The sequence below is a fragment of the Symphalangus syndactylus genome, chromosome 24 (assembly GCF_028878055.3).
Source record: "Symphalangus syndactylus isolate Jambi chromosome 24, NHGRI_mSymSyn1-v2.1_pri, whole genome shotgun sequence".
Taxonomy (NCBI): domain Eukaryota; kingdom Metazoa; phylum Chordata; class Mammalia; order Primates; family Hylobatidae; genus Symphalangus; species Symphalangus syndactylus.
The window spans coordinates 39,450,875-39,471,939 of NC_072446.2; the positions used below are offsets into that span (position 1 = coordinate 39,450,875).

Consider the following 21,065-nt stretch of genomic DNA (forward strand, 5'->3'; position numbering starts at 1 on the left):
GTCAGATGGCTGTCTGGGAAGAGCCTGCTGACCAGAGGGACCCCCACACAAAGGCCTAGGGTGGTGTTCTAGGAACAGCAGGGGGGCCATGTGATTGGAGGGGAGTGAGAGATAGGCGGCCAACAATGTGTGATGAAGCCCTGGAAGCTACTGTGTGGATTCACAGACTTTGGCTTTCATTGGCAGTTCCTCTGAAGGCACCAGCTCAGGCATCTCTTCCTCCAGGAAGCCTTCATGAGCCCCAAGCTGCATGAGGTATCACCTCTGAGCTCCCACAGTCCCCAGAGATTTCCTCTCTCAGAATCTGTGACATGCCAAGCTGTCACTGTGTCTGTGGCTCTGTGAGTCTGTGGGTCTGTCTCCTGAGTGGGGCCCTGAACCTCTGCCTGCTAAGATGGGGAAGAAGGATGGCATTTGCCTTGTTTACCTCAATCACCTCTAAAGCCCTCACCCTACAATGTTCATTCTGATGACTTTGGGCCCTGGACCAGGTTACTCAACCACACCACACTTTTTTAAAAGATAAACTTTTTACTAAAATCTAAACCATGTACACAAAAAGGGGCACAGATCACAAGTATACAGTGTGATGAATTTTTACAAATGGAGCCCTCTCAAAGCCCTCTTTGTGTCCCCTCCAAGTCACTGCCCGCCTGGGGGTGACCACTGTCCTGACTGCTAACTCAGTGCTGAGTCCAGTGTGTTCCTGGGGGTCGCCAAGTGCAACTGCAGTGTGCTTTATGTGCGTGGCTTCCTCGCTCCCATTGTGTGAGGCAGTGACTCGGTCTTCTTTGCTGTGTACTACTTGATTGTGTGAATCCCCACAGTTTGTTTGTCCATTTTCCTGTCCAGAGGTGCCTGGGCTTTCCAGGTGTTGGCTATTATGAATGAAGCTGCTATGAACAGTCTTGTTTGTGGACATTTTTTTTTTCTTTGAGACAGAGTCTTGCTCTGTCACCCAGGCTGGAGTGCAGTGGTGTGATCTCAGCTCACTGCAACCTCCACCTCCTGGGCTCAAGCAATTGTCCTGACTGAGCCTTCTGAGTAGCTGGGATTACAGGCATGCACCGCCACAGCTGGCTAATTTTTGTATTTTTCATAGAGATGGAATTTCACTATGTTGGCCAGGCTGGTCTCGAACTCATGAGCTCAAGTGATCCTCCCACCTCAGCCTCCCAAAGTGCTGGGAATACAGGCATGAGCCACCACCCAGCTTGGGCCTATGTTTTTATTCTTCATTTCTGTTGGGTAAATAACAAGGAGCAGAATTGCTGGAGCACAGCATGCGTGTGCATGTTTAGCCATACTCTCTATGGCTATGGTTCCCCCAAGCATTATGCCGTTGCACGTGGTCACTGCTGCTACTCCACAGCCTCATCTGTGCTGGGTATCCCCAGTGTTTTTAAGGCATTTGTTTGAAGGAAGAGGAAAGAAAACTAACACAAGCATTTACTGAGCACATACCGTGTACAAGGCACCTGCTGTATGTGAGCACATCTAGTCACCACAAAGACCCAGTGAGATCAGTGCTGTTATTATTTCCTCCTCTTACACTCAAGAAGCCAAGTCTCAGCAAGGGTAAGCAGCTTGCTGGATGTCACACAGGAGTCCAGCCAGACCGTCTAACACTCACTGTCTTAACCACTGCCCAGCCTAGCCTCTTGGAAGAGAGGAAAATGCTACCTAGTTGTTTCTGGCCTGCCTCGTCTCTCCTCCTCCTTCCCGATCCCCACCCCACAGGGGACTCTGACACATCCGTAAGCTCCCCAGGCATCCCCATATCCCCTCATGCACCAAAGCCAGGTCAGGGATTGGGCCTGCCCACGGGAAGGGATTCATTAAAATAGATATCTCTTGGCCTCACCTTTGGCAACCCTGATTCCACTGACAAACACCTAGGGAGACGTTTAACAAGTCCCCAAGGCAATATGATATGCAGCCCTTTTGAGATCCCTGGTGAGGGTGATGGGGAGCCAAGGAAGGGATTAGAGCAGGGGAGGGACTTGATGAGGAGAAATACCCCTAGGCATTAGTTGCTAGAGTAAAGGCTCTGGAGCCAAAATTTCTGGGTCCAAATTCTGGCTCTGTCACTCACAATTGAGTGACTTAACTCACAAAGCCACAGTTCTCCTATCTGCAAAATGGGCTCATATTAAAGGTGGCCCCCCTCACCTAATTGGTATGGCCATGAGGACAGCTATCCTAGAAATGAACTTTAAGGCATCAAGGGAGGGGGGCCAAGGGTGCAGATGGTGGTGAGATCCCTGGGAGGCCTCCCCATGCTACTCGAGCTGAGAGTGGGCTGAGAAGGGAGAAAGCAAGGTAGGTGGGTACTGGCATGAACACAGGTGTGGGGAACATTGTGTGGTCTCCATTTTCCCAGGGTGAGGCTGTCTGGCAGGTGCTGGTGGGTCAATAGCCATGGGCCCAGAATTGAAGACCTCACTCTGCTCTTTTCTGACTCTGTAGCCTTGAGCCTCACTTTCTTGAAAGAAGTACACTGCATTCCACTGCTGAGTGTGGTGTGAAGGAGCGAGGAAGAGACTTGGACTCAGGAAGATAGGGTTCAAGTCCAGCTCCACGTGTGCCATGTGCCCTTGGGCAGGTCACTTCATCTTTCTGGGCCTCTACTTTCTTATCTGGGATTGGAGGAGTCTGGGAGGTGAGCAGTGCCCAGCAGACCTCCTATCACTGCCTCCCCAGGGAGTGGGGTCATGGAGTAGGGCTCCCTTGCCAGTCCAGCCCCCATTTTCTGCTCAGGGTGAATCTGGAGGAACTGACCACTCAAAGACTGTTGACATCACATTAGAGGTCAGAGCATACAACCCCTTCCTTACTGTAAAGATGAGTAAACTGAGGTTAAGAGAGGAGCTGTGGCTTATTCAAGGCCACACAGTACCCAAGGCCTGGCAAGAAGCCAGGCCTTCAAACCCTAACAGCTTGTGCCTTGGTTTCCCCATCAGCACACTAAGCCTGGAGAGGGTGGCAGCAAGGCTTTAGGTAGCCATAAGTGTGCTGTGGGAACATCTAAAGGGGGGTTGGGGGCAGAGGGGCATCTTTGGCATGCTCAGGGCCAGGCATCAGCAGCCCATGGATTACCCCAGCATCTGAACCTGCCAGGCCTCCCTCAAGGCTGCCATTGTCCCAGAGCTGGGGAGACGATGAGTGACGGGATTAGAGCTCATGGTGAAGGACAAGGGAACGGCCCTGGCATCTGGGAAGGGGCAAGAGGAGCCCTCCCTCCTCTGTGGCATGGGCCTGGGCCAGGCTGGGACAGGGTTTACCTGCCAGGGCCCCATGGCTAGGGGAGCACTGGCCTGATCAGGCCTCTGGCTACACCACACCACCCACAGACACATGCGTGTGCCCAGACACAGACCCACTCACAAAGATGCCCCTGATCTCCCACATCCAGAGCCTCACCCCGGGGAGACAGACATTCTGACACACACACACACACACACACACACACACACACACGCCAACAGACACATGGACACACATAGCCACCACTCCCATAATTTCCAGGGCTGGGGCACCAGCTGATCATAGGAGGCCCTGATTACCTTTTTCTCCGCATAGTTAAAGTTTTTTTTTTTTTTTGATGGAGTCTCGCTCTGTCACCCAGGCTGGAGTAGTGGTGTGATCTCAGTTCACTGCAGCCTCCACCTCCCGGGTTCAAGCAATTCTCCTGCCTCAGCCTCCAGAGTAGCTGAGACTACAGGTGTGCACCACCACACCCAACCAATTTTTGTATTTTTAGTAGAGACGGAGTTTCACCATGTTGGCCAGGATGGTCTCCATCTCCTCATGATCTGCCCCCCCTTGGCCTCCCAAAGTGCTGGGATTACAGGTGTGAGCCATTGCACCCAGTCTAGATTTTTAAAAAAGACATTAAGCAAGTGACACTAATTTGTGGGCTCCACTTAGAAGTCCTTTGCGGGAACCCACAGTGCGTGTGCAGGGCTGGCGGGTGCACGCGCACCTCCTGGTTGCCCCAATGCAGCCCAAGGCAGAGGCATCATGTCTGTACCCCTGCGGCCCACCACCCACCTCCTCTTCGACGTGGATGGCCTGCTTCTGGACACTGAAAGGCTCTGTTCAGTGGTGTTTCAAGACATATGTGATCACTATGAAAAGGAATACACCAGGGATGTGAAGTCCCTGGCCATGGGTAAGAAGGCATTGGAGGTGGCGCAGGTGGTCATGGAGGTCCTGCAGCCCCTGGTGGTGTCCAAGGAAGAGCTGTTGGAAGAAAGCCAAGTCAGGCCGAGGGATGTGTTCCCCTCCGCAGTGCTCATGCCAGGGGGCTGAGAAACTCATCCTCCACCTTTGGAAACACAACATCCCCTTTGCCGTGGCCACCAGCTCACAGTCCGCATCCTTCGAGGTGAAGATAAGCAGGCACAAGAACTCTTCAGCCTGTTCCATCACATCGTGCTGGGAGACGACCCGAAGTGAAGAGTGGCAAACCCGACCCTGCCATATTCCTGACTTGTGCCAGGAGGTTCTCTCCGCCTCCTCCCGTGGAGGAGTGCCTTGTCTTTGAAGATGCACCCAACGGGATGGAGGCAGCCCTGGCTGCCAGGATGCAGGTGGTCATGGTTCCAGATGGAAACTTGAGCCAAGACCTGACCAGAAAGGCCACCCTGGTGCTGAGTTCCCTGCAGGACTTCCAGCCCCAGCTGTTTGGTTTGCCCCACTATGAGTGAGAGGGAGTCTACATGGTGGTCCTCCCAGGCCACTCTCATGGTCAACACTACTGGGGGAAAGAGAGAGGAAGTCAATAACTCCCACATTGCCCCCTACATCACTAGTGATTTTAGCCTCCTGAAGTCTGCCTTTTCATCCGTGTTGCCTTGACCCACTCTCTAAAGTATTGATAAGACGTAACTTGACAGTTGAGAGAAAACACAGTAGCCCAGAACAAAGATCAAACTTGAATTACCATCTAAAAAATCAAACGGATGTAGCATATGATAAAGTGAATGTACATGCATACATATATATTAATATGCATGTAGGCATTATATATATGTATGCATATATATATGTAAAATATATGATTTTCCTAAGACAAAATAATTATATTTGTCCTAAGACAAAATAAAATTATATTTGTGTTTGTTTCTTTTTTATTTTAGTTTTTCTGAACACTGCCTGGGAAATGTAAACTATCCATATATGTATACACTTTATGTGTGTATGTGTGTATATATATACACACATACACATATATTTCTGTCATATACCGCTTCCTCTTCTTGGTGTTAATGTTAACATTGGATAGAACTGATAAAGTGAGATGGTAGTTCTATCTGATTTACAAATAAACCTGAGTGGGAAAGCCATGTTTTTGATGAGCACTAAGAAATAATTTTCCTTATTAACTAGCATTAAAATTATTTTGTTACCTCAAAATATCTCTGGATCTTTGCTCATTGCCTCACTCTGAGCCATATCATCAATAGTGTATTTTTCAGCTACTCTTCAACTCTGGAAGCTATAGATGAACCATAGGAATGCATGTGAAGGGCAGAACAAGCCTCTGGCAAATTCGTTTCCACATCCCTGATGGCTTGTGTATGTGTCTGCACTTTGAATTCTCTTTCAAGCCAGATGCAACATCTTACTGTTTCCTTCACAAATTGATTTAGTTTAATCTTTTGACAGAATTTTTTTAAAAAAGAATACATTTAAGATGTATTTTAACTTGATTACATGTAAACATAATTTATGTAAAAAATGAGTCAGTTTAAAGAATAGCATCAGTGTGAATCCCAGGAGAGGCACCGGGGAGAGATATGGCAAATGTCAGGGAGCTGATCCTCACATGAATGAAAGACACAGAAACACCCTTGGCACAGACTATGTGCAAGTGAACATGGGAACACAGACACACACAGACACGGATGGACACCAGGGGCCTTTCACACAAAAACCTCCACTCTTGGCCCTGCCTCTGCACAGACCCTCCCACCAGGTCACTCATCCACAGGCTGTTTATACAGTGAACTGGTTCAGGGCCACGTAGTTACCTGCCCACACACCAACACAAAAACACTTGTACACATCTCTCTGACTCAAAAACCCACCTGCAGCTAACATTTGTTGAGCACTTACTCTGTGCCAGGCACTGTACTAAGCACCTTTTAAGATTTCACTTATGTGATCCTCACAACGACTCTGCTGAGGTTGGTACTGAGGTTTATCGGGGGAACCAGCCCCCAATATTTCAACGTAGGTTCTTTTCTATTTTCCCTAAGTAAAAGAGAAAGAGTACAAAAGAAAGAAATTTTACAGCTGGGTCTCCGGGGGTGACATCACATGTCGGCAGCTTCCGTGATGTCCCCAAGCTGCAAAACCAGCAAGTTTTTATTAGCAATTTTCAAAGGGGAGGGAGTGTATGAATAGGTTGTTGGGTCACAGAGATCACATGCTTCAATGGCAATAAAATATCACAAGACAAATGGGGGCAGAGCAAGATCACAAGGCCAGGGCAAAATTAGAATTACTAATGAGGTTCCATGTTCCACTGGGCACACATTGTCATTGATAAACATCTTAACAGGAAACAGGGTTTAAGAGCAGACAATCGGTCTGAATAGAATTTCTCCAGGCTGGAATTTCCCAATCCTAACAAGCCTGGGGGCGCTGCAGGAGACCAGGGCGTATTTTGTCCCTTATCTACAACTGCATAAGACAGACACTCCCAGAGCGGCCATTTTAGAGACCTCCCTCTGGGAATGCATTCGTTTTTCCAGGGTTATTCCTTGCCGAGAAAAGAACTCAGCGATATTTCTCCTATTCGCTTTCTGAAAGAAGAGAAATATGACTCTGTTCTGCCTGGCCCAGCAGGCAGTCAGACTTTATGATTATCTCCCTTGTCCCCTGAAAATCACTGTTATCCTGTTCTTTTCAGGGTTCCCAGATTTCATATTGTTCAAATACACATGCTTTACAAACAACTTGTGCAGATAACACAATCATCACTGGGTCCTGAGGTGACATACATCCTCAGCTTACGAAGATGACAGGATTAAGAGATTAAAGTAAAGACAGGCATAGGAAATTATAAGAGTATTGATTGGGGAAGTGATAAATGTCCATGAAATCTTCACAACTTATGTTCAGAGATTGCAGTAAAGACAGGCATGAGAAATTATAAAAGTATTAATTTGGGGAACTAACAAATGTCCATGAAATCTTCAGAATTTATGTTCTTCTGCCATGGCTTCAGCTGGTCCCCTCCTTTTGGGTTCCCTGACTTCCCGCAACAGAGGTTGGTACTGCCATCATTCTCATTTTACAGGTGAGGAAACTAAGGCTCAGATTGGTGATGTGACTTGCCCAGGACACACAGCAAAGAGGAGGCAGAGGAAGGATTTGAACCCAGGCAAGCTGGCTTCACAGCCCAAATTCCAATCCCAGCTCTGCCTCCTGACTTGCCAGGTGGCTTAAGCCAGTCATTCCACCTCTCTGAGTCTCAATCTCATCAGTGAAATGGGGACCTTTCTCACCCCTGTCAACTGCTGTGAGGATTAAAGAAGGTGACACAGGGAAGGCTCCTGGGGTAACAGGTTCCAAGTGAATACAGCCATCCTCAAGTTGCCAAGATTTTGCACATAGCTAAGGTGGGAAGAGCTTTGCCACTTGCTAAACTGTATGACCTTGGACAAGGGAGCTGGCCTCCCTGTGCCTCAATTTCCCCATCTGTAAGGTGGGGATAACACTTGCCCTCCACCCATAAAGTTATTGTGTAGATTAAATGAGATGGTACAAGTAAAGCCCTGGGCATGGCATTGAGCAGGTACTCAATATGTGCCCAAGAACTCCCCCAAGCTGTGACCAGCTGCCCTCCAGATTCCAAGCTGGTCTTAGACCCCAAAACCCACCAAAAGGAAAGAATCGCCACACACAGATTTGTCACTTAAAAAAAATAAAGAGACCAAAGCATCAGATATTTGTAAGAGCCTTTCTCCTGTTTATTGGCAAGGCTCCAGCCTGGGCCTGACCCATTCACTCCTTGTCAAAGGAGGCAGCCACCAGTGGTAGGGGGCCAGGCCCACTTGGCTCCAATCAGGGGGTGTCCTCCATGGGGTGGAGGCGGTTGGTGGTAAGCAGGCAGCTGGCAAGGGAGTTCTGCCATGGTCAGCCCAGCTTCAAGTCCAGCATCAGGGCATTCTGGCAAAAGGCAAAGGGGTAGGAGAGCAATGACCAGGGACCACCTAGGCCCAGGGATGGAATGGAACTGGGCCCCTTGTCAGGAAATGGAAACCAGTGTGGTGTTTAAGCAAAGGTTGAAGTAGACTTGCCTTGTGACCCTGGAGAGGTCCCTTCACCTCTCTTACCTTCAATTTTCTCAACTGCTAAGTGAGGACAAGCACCCCCACCTCCCAGAGTAGAGAGATCAGATAAGAAAAATGTACATTTACCACTCCAAGCTCAAAGGCTGGCATGCAATACAAAGCTAATATTTATTGAGCACTTACTATGTGCCTTTAGGTAAATGATCTTAGTGAAGCATAATAACAGCTCTATGACGACAATATCTGTATTATCATCTCCATTTTATGCACCGGAAAAAGGAGACACAGACAGAGGTGAAGTAATTGGCCCAAGACGGTGGAACAAGAGAGTAGCAGAGTCTAAGTATCCTTCTATGGAATCCCTGGTCAAGGAGGGTTCTAGGTTCTGAGGGGCAGGATTATACTGATGGCCACCTGCCCTCCCAGGCTCTACCCCTTCCAGTTTGAGAGAGGTAGGCTCTTGCTCATCACTCATTGGCTGACAGTGTTGATTGGCATGACCTCCCCCAGCCCCTCCTCTCACCTCCACTATGTCCAGCTCAGCCAGGCTGTAATTCATGGCCAGAAAGTCCGGGAGTGGGAGCCCCACTTGGAGCACATCTGAGAAATAGAGTAAGAGTCATATCAGCCTGACTGCTGTGCAGTTGATTAAGGAGTGGCAGACTGGGGTAGGGATAATGGGAAATAGTGCAGTGATTGATTCATGATGCCTGCCAGCTGTACCAGCAAAGAGCTAATAAGCCTGATTTGCGATGTATTTACATCCCAGGTCAAGATGTGGGGTTATGATATGGGGTCAAGTGTCAGAGCCCAAATTGTGGGAGAGGCATTTGTCTTCAGACAGGTGACATTAAGACTATATTCACTTCAAAGATACAGCAATTATCTTCCACTCCCTTTTATCTTCCCCCACCTGGGCCCAGTGATAGGGCTTTGAGATCACCCAGGTGGCATCCCTTATTGCTTAAAGTGCTTCTTGGCACCATAGTCCAAAGCCTTTTGGAGCCCTCACCATTGACAACTGGGATGTAGGCTTCTTCGAGATAGCTGGTGATGAAGCCAGTTAATTCCTTCTCCTGGAGAGAAGAAAGAGAAAACATCCGCATTCCATTCAGTCCAATACCATTCAACAGATCTTTTCAGCCCTCTCTGGCTAGGCCTGGGGACCACAGAAGTGAATATTGGGCATCAAATGGTTTGTCCAGCTGGCATCAAAACTGGGCCTGGCCTTGGCTCTATTTGGACTGTAGACCCGTGTCCTTCATCTCTGCCTAGTACCTATGACATGTGGGGCTTTGGGCCATGGTGCAGGAAGAGGAAAACTCATGAGACAAGAGGTGGCTCTGTGGACCCCACTTCTGATCCTACAGAAACTCAGTAGTTTGCTGAGTCACTCACTTACCACTGCTCTATAGCTGAGTTTCCCCATCTTTGAAAGTGAACTATAATCGCACCTGCTCCCAGGGTTTCCATGAGGATTAAAAGAGTTTGGGTAAAGCACATGATCGCAGAGTAAGTGGTGGTGGTGTTGGCACCTTCTGGGGTCAGGTTCTGTGTTGGGCCCTGAGGCTACAGAAACTAATGAAAATAACAGTTTGGCCAACCAAGGTCAACCCAGGCTGCCACTGTTCATGACAATGTTTTTAAAACCAATCCAGGGAGATGTCCAGATTCTATCCAGAAAAGGAAAACAGGGATTCAGAGAGGATAAGGGAGTTTCCTAAGCTCATACGGCAAGTCAGGTGCGCCACGCCTCACAGTGGCCTTGCTCTGTTCATCTGCCTCCATTTCAGGGCCTCGGCCCTGCAGTTCCGAAGGAGAATAGGCCCAGTCTTTTCCTCATGCCGGACCAGGCAAGAGCACTTGGGACACTTACATTGAAGTTGCCAATCGATGAGGACTTCTGGGACAAGCTCAGTAATCTGTGGGGGAGTGGGGAAGCAAGCCAGGTGGGGAGGGGAAAGAACGGTCAGAACCAGTGGCCCTGGCCCTGGAGAAGGGGGTCCCAAGCACCCCAACACCTCCCTGATGCAGGAGTCCCCTCCACAGTCTTCAGAGCAGGTGTTCCTGAGTCTGCTTGCCTGCTACCTATGATGGGACACTCACCACCTTTCGTTACAGCACATGATTTCTCAAAGCTCATATCACTAGACTGGTCCTGACTCTTCCCTCTGGGACCCCCATTCCTGTCTATTGCTCCTGCCCAAGGCCAGCTATGCAGAGGTTTACAGCCCAACTGGGCAGTCTCAGATCCTTGCAGGACACAGAACAGGAGCCCTTCCCACGGCCCCCTCCTCTGCACAGCCTCCAGGAGGCACTAACATATGTTGCCACCAGAACAGGCCATGTGATGGCCATCTGGTGGCTCTGCTCATCTATTCTCTATTCCAGTAACACATCCTCCATTTTCCAACTCTGATTCCAAGTCATTCAGATGGGCTGAACCCAAAGTCCCTCAGGTGAGTCTATGACCCAGAAGCTGCCTGAGAATTTAGTCAACAAAGTGGGTAGCAAAGTCAAGAGGAAGAGGGAGATAGATTCTCGAGGAGTTCATTTGTGTGCCTGGATCCAACCACACCTGAAGGCAGAACTACCCCTAAAGTTAGGCCAGGCACGGTGGCTCACACCTGTAATCCCAGCACTTTGGGAGGCCGACGTGGGCGGATCATGAGGTCAGAAAATCGAGACCATCCTGGCTAACAGGGTGAAACTCCATCTCTACTAAAAATACAAAAAATTAGCCAGGCATGGTGGTGGACGCCTGTAGTCTCAGCTACTCTGGAGGTTGAGGCAGGAGAATGGCATGAACCCGGGAGGCGGAGCTTGCAGTGAGCTGAGATTGCACCACTGCACTTCAGCCTGGGCAACAGAGCGAGACTCCGTCTCAAAAAAAAAAATAAATAAATAAAAAAGAGCTACCCCTAAAGTTTTCAATTATATGAGCCAAGGATTCCCTTTGGGGCTTAAGCCAGTTAAAGTTGGAATTCTCGGCCGGGCGCGGTGGCTCACGCTTGTAATCCCAGCACTTTGGGAGGCCGAGGCGGGCGGATCACGAGGTCAGGAGATCGAGACCACGGTGAAACCCCGTCTCTACTAAAAAATACAAAAAATTAGCCGGGCGCGGTGGCGGGCGCCTGTAGTCCCAGCTACTCGGAGGCTGAGGCAGGAGAATGGCGTGAACCCAGGAGGCGGAGCTTGCAGTGAGCCGAGATTGCGCCACTGCACTCCAGCCTGGGCGACAGAGCAAGACTCTGCCTCAAAAAAAAAAAAAAAAAAAAAAAAAAAGTTGGAATTCTCTCTCTTGCAACTGAAGGAATCCTGACATAATTAATCCTGACATGATTCATTATTAAGGCAAGTACAAGAATTAATAGGGACCGAATGTTAAGCTAAGATGTTTGTAGTACCCTCCTCCCAAAGTGTAAGAATGAAATAGGGTGATGAATATAATGTATGCAGCCAGTGCCTCACATATAGAGAGAGCTCCATAAATAAATGTTAGCTGCTATTAGTATAAGGAAAGGCTTTGTGGAGGAGGTGGCATTTGAGCTGGACTCTGACTCTCAGGTGACATTGGAATGGCATGGGTAAAGGCTTATTAATGGAAAGGGGGGCATGGGCCCATGACCAGATTCACTGTAAAAGACCTAGGGGAAGAGTGAGAGTAGAGGTGGAAGAACTTGAGAAGGGCCTTGAGTACCAGGCTAAGATTTGAGAAAAGATTATGCAGACAATAGGGAGCCACTGAAGGTTCTAGATCAGGAAGAGTAACTAGAGCAGCCTGGTAGTTGGGGGTGTGCTGGGTGGATCAGCCCGGTAGTGTGGGGTGTACTGGAGCAGAAGGCCAAATGTGAAGGTAACAGGGATGCCAGCATAGGGCAGCAGGGTCCTACCTGTCCAAAGAGGTGGCCATCTGCAGCCGGTTCTCTTGCACTGAGTACTGGACTTTCAGATTCAAGTGCTGGCATGGTGGGGAGGAAGCAGGGAGAAGGCAGTGAGTTCCCCAAAATCAGGGCTGGCAAAGCCAGAGACCACCACCCTCCAAGCACCACCACCATTGCCAAGGCAAAGCAGGGGATCATCTCGCTGCCCATCCTCAGGAACTGAACCCAGCCATCTCCCCATAGCCCCAGCCCAGGCTTCTCATCCCTCCTTGTCCTGAGCCAGGGCTGCATCCCCCAAAATACCTGGCACCGTCAGTAGGTCCCTGCACACATCATACTATTGATCCAGGCATTTGCACATGCTGGAACCTCTGCCTGGGGTGTCCTCTGTCCCCAGTCTCCCTGGTAAGACTCTCTGTCCCCAACCCTTCTCTGGCAAGCTCCTGTTCAACCTTCAAAACATAGCTCAGCTATCACCTCCTCTTGGAAGCCCTTTGTGATTTCTCCAAATTGGATTTGGGATCTCCCTAGGCACCCATAGTCCCTTCAGTGCACCCTTCACTGCCTTTGTAGTTGCTGAAGAATGTTTGAGGGAGGAAAGAGAAAGGAAGGACTAAGCCACTGACCCTCCATTTTCTGGGCTTTCCAGCCATTCAAAGGTTCAGTGGCAGAGCCAAGGATCAGATATAATCAAGATTAACTGATCCCTCTGATCCATGACTTGGCTGTCAACTAAAAATCCCATCCTCCAGCCTTGAATATCCAAGAGGTTGGGAATAAATGGGGAATGATTACCCTCACCACTTCTAGGAGAAAGAGGGACATTGGAGCCTTGCCCCGCCGCCGAGCCGCGAACATCTCCAGGGTGCCGTGGAGGTGTGGCAGGCTCTTGCCTGTCTTCATAGTGACCTTGGGAGGCTTCTTTATCTTGATCTGGGTCATCAAGGGCTTTGACTTGGGATAAGCTACAGCCACCTACAGAAACGAGAACACTTCACCAGGGCCAGTCCTTAGACCGGTGGCTTCAGTTGAAATAAGGGGTCCCTCAAGACATAGCTGATTTCTACGTTGGACACAGGAAGTACAACATGCAAAGGCCAGGATGTGTCTATCAGGAAATAAAAGAAACAAAATACACAATTTGGCTATTCTCTATTGGAGAGAAAGTACAATGCACAAAAGTAGAGCTGTTTCTATGTTGGACCCAAAAAGTACTTTATGAAGAAGAAAAGATGTTTCAGCATTGGACAAGGAATATGTGGCATGAAAAGCTGTCTCCCAAGTCCCACTGCAGGACAGACTGGAGGACAATAGGGCAGGACCGGGAGCAGTGGTGATGGGGAGGTGGGGCACTCACTTCAGGAATGAAGCCAGCCAGTGTCTCGGTGGTTTGTGGGGGCAGCTCACCAATCAACAAAATAAAAGTCAAGGTTAGGGTTGCTGGAGTCCTCCCTAGCCCATCCTAACAAACATCTCCACTGACTTAATAAGGTGTACCCTTTGAGGCTCCCTTCATCACAATACTTACACTCTGAGTTTAACTAAATATTGTGCTTTCTGGGCAGCCCAGGTGATGACTTACACATTTCAATGCTCATAACTCTTAGCACAAGGTCAAATGCTAAGAAAATGTTGTTGGATGAAAAAGCAGGAAGATAGATGGGAGAATGGGTAGATGTGAGGGGTAAAGGGGATGGGTAGACATATTTGGAGATGGATAGACAGATGGATGGGGAAATGGATAAACAGAGGAGTGGGTAAATGGGTGGGAGGATGATGAATGGATGGATGGGTAGGTGGAAATCTAGGGAAGAATACATGGATGGATGATGTGTGGATGGAAAGATGGGTGGGTGGATGAATGAAAGGAATGGTGGATAGGAGGATGAGTGGATGGGAAGATGGTGGAGTAGAATGATAAATGGATGGGAAAATGGATGAATGGACTGATGCACGGGAGGATGGATGGAAAGGTACATGGATGAATGGTAAACAGGTGGTTGGGAAGATGAATGGATAGGTCAGTGGGGAATGAATGGACATGTGGGTGGATGGTTGGATGGATGGATGGCTGAATGAGTGGATGAGTAGGAGGATGGATAAAAGAAAGTTGGGTGGATGTAGTGGTGTTTGGGTAGTAAACAGCAGGTGCATACATTCATTCATTCCACAGTATCAGACTTTGTAGTAGGTGTTATGTGGATGATATGAAGGGATGGATGGATGCTAGTTGGAAGGATAGAACCTATGGCATGAACACATGACAGCTAGAAAGATGGGTGGGTGGGTGATGCTTGGATAAAAGGAAGGTGGATGGATAGCCAAGACATTAGAGATGTAGGTTGATAAATGGTTGGTTGTACGGACAGATGGATGTACAGATGAGTAGACGGTAGTTACATGGACAGAGGATGGTGGATAGTGAGATGAACTGCTGAGAGATACTCAAATCAGTCCTGGATCTTCCAGTCCTAGTGTTGCCCACAAGGCCAGGATAATTTTCACGATAGAAAAACTGGCAGGGACTGCATTGTAATGGACAGAGGCAGATGGAAATGGGGAACTGGACAGCTCACCATCGTATCCTGGACATTCACATGAAAGGACTTCTGCAGAAGGGCAAGCTCTGCGGAGAGGAGGGTGGCTGGGAGCAGCAGCTGCGACGAGCCTTTGGCATAACCTTCAGGGAATGCGAGGGCCTCCCTGGCATCAGCAAGCTTGATGGTTTTGCCCTTTTGCTGCTGCACCACAGGCTATGGGGCAGCGGGAGGGAGACACTCAGCTTTGGCCGAGAGGGATGGTGGCCAGGAGTGTCTCAGTACTCCAAGCAAATGGGGCTCCAGCCAAACCCAAAGTCAGCAAATCATTAAATGTTATTAATAGAACCACAACGGGCTACAGTGGGCCAACCCTCCCAGTGTACAGGTGGGTAGACTGAGGCCTGGGAGGATAAGGGAGTCAGTCACTAAACCACCGGCACTTTCTCCTAGCACTTCTTTAGTGGCCTCAGTTGCTCTGAGTGGTTGGAGCCTTCATTTATTCAGAACACGATTTCTGCCTTGTTCTCAAGAGAAACAGGCAGGCAGAAATCGACACGAGGCATGTCAAGAATCCTGCTGGAGGAAGACTTCACAGGGAGGTAACATCTTGGCATTTTACTTCACGTTCCTGGAAGATGCATCTTACCTCTTCACCTGGAGCTCTGAAGATCTGGGTGAGGGCCCATCTCTGACACCAACTGCTGGATCCTAGCCCAGCCCTACCCTCCCCCAAGGTCTCAACATTCCCATCTGTAAAATGGCAGGGTACAACTGGGTGAGGGTGAGGTGGGAGTGGTGGGGAATGCTGTGCCCAAGACCTTAGGAGGCCAGGTAATAGAGCTGGTGAGGGATGTGGGGTCTCTTCCCTGCCTTGTGCTGTCTTGCTGTGTGGCCTTGGGTAGGTCACTACTCCTGCCTGTGCCTGGACCTCCTCAGCCATTCACTGGGGACAATATTTGCTTCACTCACTAGGAGAAGCAAACAGCCTAGCGGGGAACATGAGTGTGAAGTCAGCAGCCCCGGAAGCCAGCTGGGGCACTGAAGGTTCGCGTTTAGAACAGAAAGAGGGAGAGGCCCAGGGTCCACAAACACCCACATGACATTGGCCTCCAGGGCTTGAGGGGCCTCCCTCCCTCCACAGCCCTAGTCCAGCCACCTGTCCTGGCAGAAGCAGCACCCACTACCCAGACCAATGAGCCTAAGACCCCAGGTCCCAGGTGGCCCCAGGCGCTTACACTGAAGTCCAGTTGGATGTAGCTGGCTGTGGTGGCTGGTGTGGACCTCAGGACATATTTGATGGTGCCCATCTGGCCCACGGGCACGGGGTCTGTGTGAAAAGGAGGTTCCACTCAAAGAGGCACCAACCCCAGGAACAGCCCAGAGAAGCTGGCACCAGCCAGCTGCTACCTGCGCCTGGCCCTCCATGTGACTCAAGGCAATTTGCTTAGCACCTCTGGGCCTCTGTAACTTCATCTGTAGAGTAGAGGCCATGGTTCCTGGCCTGGAAAATCACATCACTCGGCCAGCACAGAGCTTGAGAGTTCACCAAAGGCCATCACCGCTTGGCCCTTGCAACAGACTGGCATGGTCAGGATTATCAGCTCTATTTCACAGCTAAGCAGACCGAGGCTAAGAAGAGTGAAGCGACTTTTCCCATTCCACACTGCTGGGGGCATGAATGAGTTTTCTTCAGTTGCAGTCACTGAGGTTTCCTCTCTCCCACATTGGGACCCAAAATGGGACCCCAAACTGATGGAGGCAGTATATCCCCTCAGCAAAGGCGATTCAGGCATTACCACCATCGGCATTACTACATAGGCATGAGGCTTGTGGATGAGTAAAGAAGGGCTGCTGTCTTTGGAGTCTTGTGGGGTTCGGGATGTAATATTGAATAGGGAGATGAGAGAAAAGGAACCCAGATTCCCTGGGGACTTCAGGCTTCCCATCGGGACAGTGGGGAGATGAACATCATGACCTCAAGCCTCCTCTAGTCCCAAGGCTGGTCTGGAAGCAGGCACTAGGATGGGGAATGGGACATCAAAGTCCATCTATCCTGATGTCCCTAGGTAGGGGCAAGGTGTGGGTAGGGCTACACTCACCACTGAGATTGGTCCACTTCCTGTTCACATACATCAGGACTGCATCGATGGCGGGACACATCTGGAAGCAGAGAAGGCACTGGGCTGAGAGGGTCCCTGCATGGAGAGCCTCCACACAGCTGAATGGTACTCCATGGGCCATCCCAAGAGCCCCGGTGGGACAGGGACTGGGGAGAAAACTGAGGTCCCAAGTCCCACAGAAAGTCAATGGCAGAGCCCGGACTAGAGTCCAGATCTGTTGACCAAATCAAAGTCTGCAAAAATTAGCAGGGATTCTTTCCCTGGGACTGGACATCAAAGCACAGTTGGCAAGCTGTGCATGCACGCTGTCATTTTCTCCTCCTCTGTTCATGGCAGACATCACTAGATGATTGTGGCACTTTCTTCCACAGAGCCAGCCACAGTCTCAGAACCCTTCCCAGCCACTATCAGCCAATCAGGGTCAGTACCCAACATGAAATGCATTTGCCAGCCCTGGCCTAAGCAGTCCCAGCAACAAGGGGTGGAGGCTTTCTCTGGGCCACTCACCAGCCCAGGGAGGACCTTGCGCAGGGTGCTGTCCAGGAACTTGTTGACCACCTTGGGGAGCATGCTAGATGGACACAGGCACTGAGGATAGGTGGGCAGGTGCACCAGGGCAGGAATTTAGGCACAGGACATGAAGGGGCATGGTTAAGGAGGTTCCATGGCTCAGGAAGTGATATGCTGGGGGGCATAGCAATATGGACCGGCCTTCCTCCCCAGCCACAGAGCCCCTCACTTGCTAGGCAGGTTAGTCTTCACATTGACCAGGATGACCTCACAGCCCTCACTCTTGAACACGGGGAGGCCTGTCTCCTCATCCCACAGAAGCCGGTTGGTGGCTGTGATGTTCAGGGCCACGATAATCTCCATGTTCCCTCCCATGAAGCTGGAGGACAGAGCAGACGGGCACCATGGGCATCTCTGCCGTGGTGTCCACTCTCCCTGCCTTCTCTTTGCTCACAATCTGAGCAGCTGAGAGGGAGAAAGGGTAGGAGACCACCCCTACAAGACAGAAAAGGGGATGGGACCTGCCCCAGGTCACACAACCAGCTTTTCTCCCTCCCTCCTTGTTTTGGTGAACCCCTACACATCCTTTAAAATCTGCTTTGCTGTCATTGCCTCCCCAAAACCTTTTCTGACCCCCACCACTGCTCAATGCTTCATCTGTCCTAGATCAGTCACTCAGTCTGTGATTGTGCTTAGGTCTGGTTCCTGACAAAGGTAGGGACCAAGTCTACATCATCCCAGATTACAACACTCAGATGGTACACAGTAGGCACTCAATAAATGTGCATGTAAGGATGAGACAGGAAGGCCGTTCTCCTCCCCGCTGCCCCTCCCCTGCCACACTCACCTCTTGCCAGTGATGGTCACGCCTGTGGACACACATTGGAAGATGCCCACTCCAGGTACAAAGTTCAGTGTGATGACGGGCAGCTGGACATCCTTCACCTTCAAACTGGGAAGGGACAGGCAGCCACACCAATAAGATCTGAGCAGGCAAGACCCAGGACCTCCACCCACTTCTCCACCACTTTACTGGGAGGCCTTTCGATTACCCCAGCCCCCTATCCCATGTCATGGGGGTAAGCCTGCCTCATGGGGCCATTATGAAATGCAAACAAAAGGCTGGAAATGAGTCAATTTGTATACAGAAAGCACTCATTATATGGGAGGTGGGACACATGGCTGACTCTGTGTGACCTTGGGCTGTGTCATTTTCTTATGTGGGCCTCAATTTCCCCATCAACAAAATGGGAGGCTTGCTTAGATCAGGGTTTCTCAAAAGTGGCACTATCCACATTTTGGACAGGATAATTCTTTGTCATGAGGCTGATTTGTGCATTATTGGATGTCTAATAGCATCTCTGACCTCAGCCCACTAGATGCCAGTAGCATTCCCCCAGTCCCCGCAACTTGTGACAACGAAAAATGTCTCTGGACATTGCCAAATGTCTTCTTGGAGGCAAAATCACCCCTGTTTGAGAATCACCAGCTGAGATCCAGGGTAACAAAAGATGTGGCACACATACCCTCACTTGCCCATCCTGAGCTCTTGGCAGACATTGCTAGTTGATCACAGTCCTAGTTCCTGCCAAATGCAGATAGTGCCTCAGAGCCCTCCCAAGTGCATCGTTTCAGGCAGCCCCTACTGATCAATCTCATATGGCACTGGCAGAGGAACCAATTCCCTCCTGTCATTAGATGATTGTTGATGCCTTTCCAGCTCTACCATTTGAGGATGTTTTCATTAATTTCACATACATTCAGTGAGCTCATGTTGCAAGCAGAGTTGAAATTTGAATTTCCAACCTCATTTCCTCCTCAAAATGACCCTGCTCACTACAAAGCAGAAACTGTCCCCAGTGAATGGCTGAGGAGGTCCAGGCACAGGCAGGAGCAGTGACCCACCCAAGGCCACACAGCAAGACAGCACAAGGCAGAGAAGAGACCCCACATCCGTCACCAGCTCCATTACCTGGCCTCCTAAGATCTTGGGCACAGCATTCCCCATCACCCTCTGCCCTAACCACCACCCTCCAGCTCCCCTCCCCCACTCACTTGGCGATGCCCTTGATAGGTTTCATCCCTGGCTGTTTCTTGCCTGCCTCAGCTGCCATCTTCTCCAGGATATGACTCTCATCCATGGCGCTCTGGACCTCTGGAGTGGAGACATTTAGCTGGAGAGATTATCCCTGGGCCAATCACTCAGGTATCCCAGGCCACTCACAGTCACTGTGCCCCACCCTGGGCTGGACGATGGCAGAGACCCAGAGATGAGTCCCACAGCACCCCAGCCTAATAGGGGAAGATGGAGTCACCAGCAATGACAGTAACAAGCTGTAGGAGCTGCACGAGGGTTTAGGCAGGAAAAGAAGAGCTAGGGAAGGCTTCCAGGAGGTGGTGACAGATCAGTTGGTCCTTGAAAGGGGAATGGTAATTTTCAGCAGGAAGCAAAGGGATAAAAGGTATCAGTCTGGGCAGAGGGCACAGCAAGTGCAAAGGTGGGTGGGAGAGAAGGTGGCACAGTTGGGGGAAGAGGATAGATTCAGCATGGCTGGAGGGTGAGGACAGACACGACAAAGAAACTGGAGCAGTTTGCAGGGGGAGCAGTTTGCGGGGGGCAAAGTTTGCAGGTAGTGAAGCTCTTGAACCCTAGGGTACTGACTCTATCCTGTGGACCAGCCACTCCCAAGCCTAGGTGATTAGGGGACTCCTCTGGGGACTTGAATGCAGATTTTGGGCCTGAAGCAGAGAAATTCTGATTCCCCAAACCTAGAGGGCCCAACCCCAAGTAATACCCCCCCAGAAACACCTCCATTATGGTCACAAGCTAATTCCAGAGAGGGGACAAACACTCAGTTGGTAGAACAGTCATTAGCCTTTTGTACCTGGATGTGACTCAGTTTCCCTTGTGCTAGTGGAGTGGGGGATGGAGGTGGAAAACACATTTTACTAAGGTCTCCTTCAAGAGATTTTAATCTCACATTTTATTCTATCCTGCTAGGGACAGACTGGTCACCCTATTTTACATTTCTTTACATTTCACCTTTACAGATGAGCAAACAGCAACACAGAGAGGCCAAGTAACTTGCCTGAGGTCACACAGCAGGTTGTTGCTGGGATTTGACCCTTGTCTGTCACTCCCACAGCCCACTTGTGGCTAAAACCCCTGCCATCAGGGCCAAGGAGAGACTCCAAAGGAGCAGGATTTTCAGCTCTGCCTCTCACTTGCCAGGGAAGCATGGGAAAATCATCCCATTTTCTCTGGTCCTTGGTTTCTCCCCTCTGTAAAGTGGGAGAATAATAATAACACTTGCTTATAAGTTTACTTGGAGCTCACAGGATGCTCCAGGATGTGCAAGCAAGAGCAGTGACTACCTACCACCTACCCCAAGCACCGCCTCCCAGCCGCACGCCCGGGCCCACAAGCTCACCGCGGTTCATGATGTCCATGCCCAACCGCAGCAGTGCCCCAGGGTCAGCTCGCGTGCCGGTCAGTAGGCTGCAGAGCGCCAGGCACAGGATCCGCAGCATGGCGCCACCTGTGCCAAGGGGCCTGAATTGGGTGCAGCCCACCAGACCCTGGTTCCCTTGGGGACCTCCTGTCTCAGAGCAGAATGAACCCCCTGGATGTTTCTGGGGTCCAAGAGCCTTTGGACTCAAGCCAGTTCAGCAAACATGAGCACTGCCTTCTCCCAAGGGATT

At 50.1% G+C, this 21,065-nt stretch overlaps 1 protein-coding gene and 1 pseudogene across 1 annotated transcript; one reads left to right on the top strand and one right to left on the bottom strand.

Annotated features, from left to right (window-relative positions):
• Positions 1-4,023: 4,023 nt before the first annotated feature.
• LOC129474909 (pseudouridine-5'-phosphatase-like) lies at positions 4,024-4,712 on the top strand (annotated as a pseudogene).
• A 3,439-nt stretch (positions 4,713-8,151) lies between these two features.
• BPIFB6 (BPI fold containing family B member 6) lies at positions 8,152-20,894 on the bottom strand. The gene is made up of 15 exons (XM_055266777.1): positions 20,798-20,894; positions 19,419-19,518; positions 18,211-18,315; positions 17,593-17,742; positions 17,361-17,424; positions 16,833-16,893; positions 15,969-16,060; positions 14,772-14,946; positions 13,551-13,606; positions 12,995-13,168; positions 12,203-12,270; positions 10,186-10,231; positions 9,322-9,385; positions 8,833-8,909; positions 8,152-8,184 (listed from the first exon to the last, which is right to left on the bottom strand). The coding sequence occupies exons 1-15, from the start codon at positions 20,892-20,894 to the stop codon at positions 8,152-8,154; spliced, it is 1,362 nt and encodes a 453-aa protein (XP_055122752.1).
• Positions 20,895-21,065: the final 171 nt, after the last annotated feature.

Bases quoted from the DNA above. Each gene is read 5' to 3' on its own strand.
- BPIFB6 (XM_055266777.1), bottom strand. From the start codon at position 20,894: ATGCTGCGGATCCTGTGCCTGGCGCTCTGCAGCCTACTGACCGGCACG. The intron at 19,519-20,797 runs GCGGTGAGCTTG...TCTCCACTCCAG, and splicing joins GGGCATGGACATCATGAACC to AGGTCCAGAGCGCCATGGAT. The intron at 17,743-18,210 runs GTGAGTGTGGCA...TCTGTCCTCCAG, and splicing joins GTGACCATCACTGGCAAGAG to CTTCATGGGAGGGAACATGG.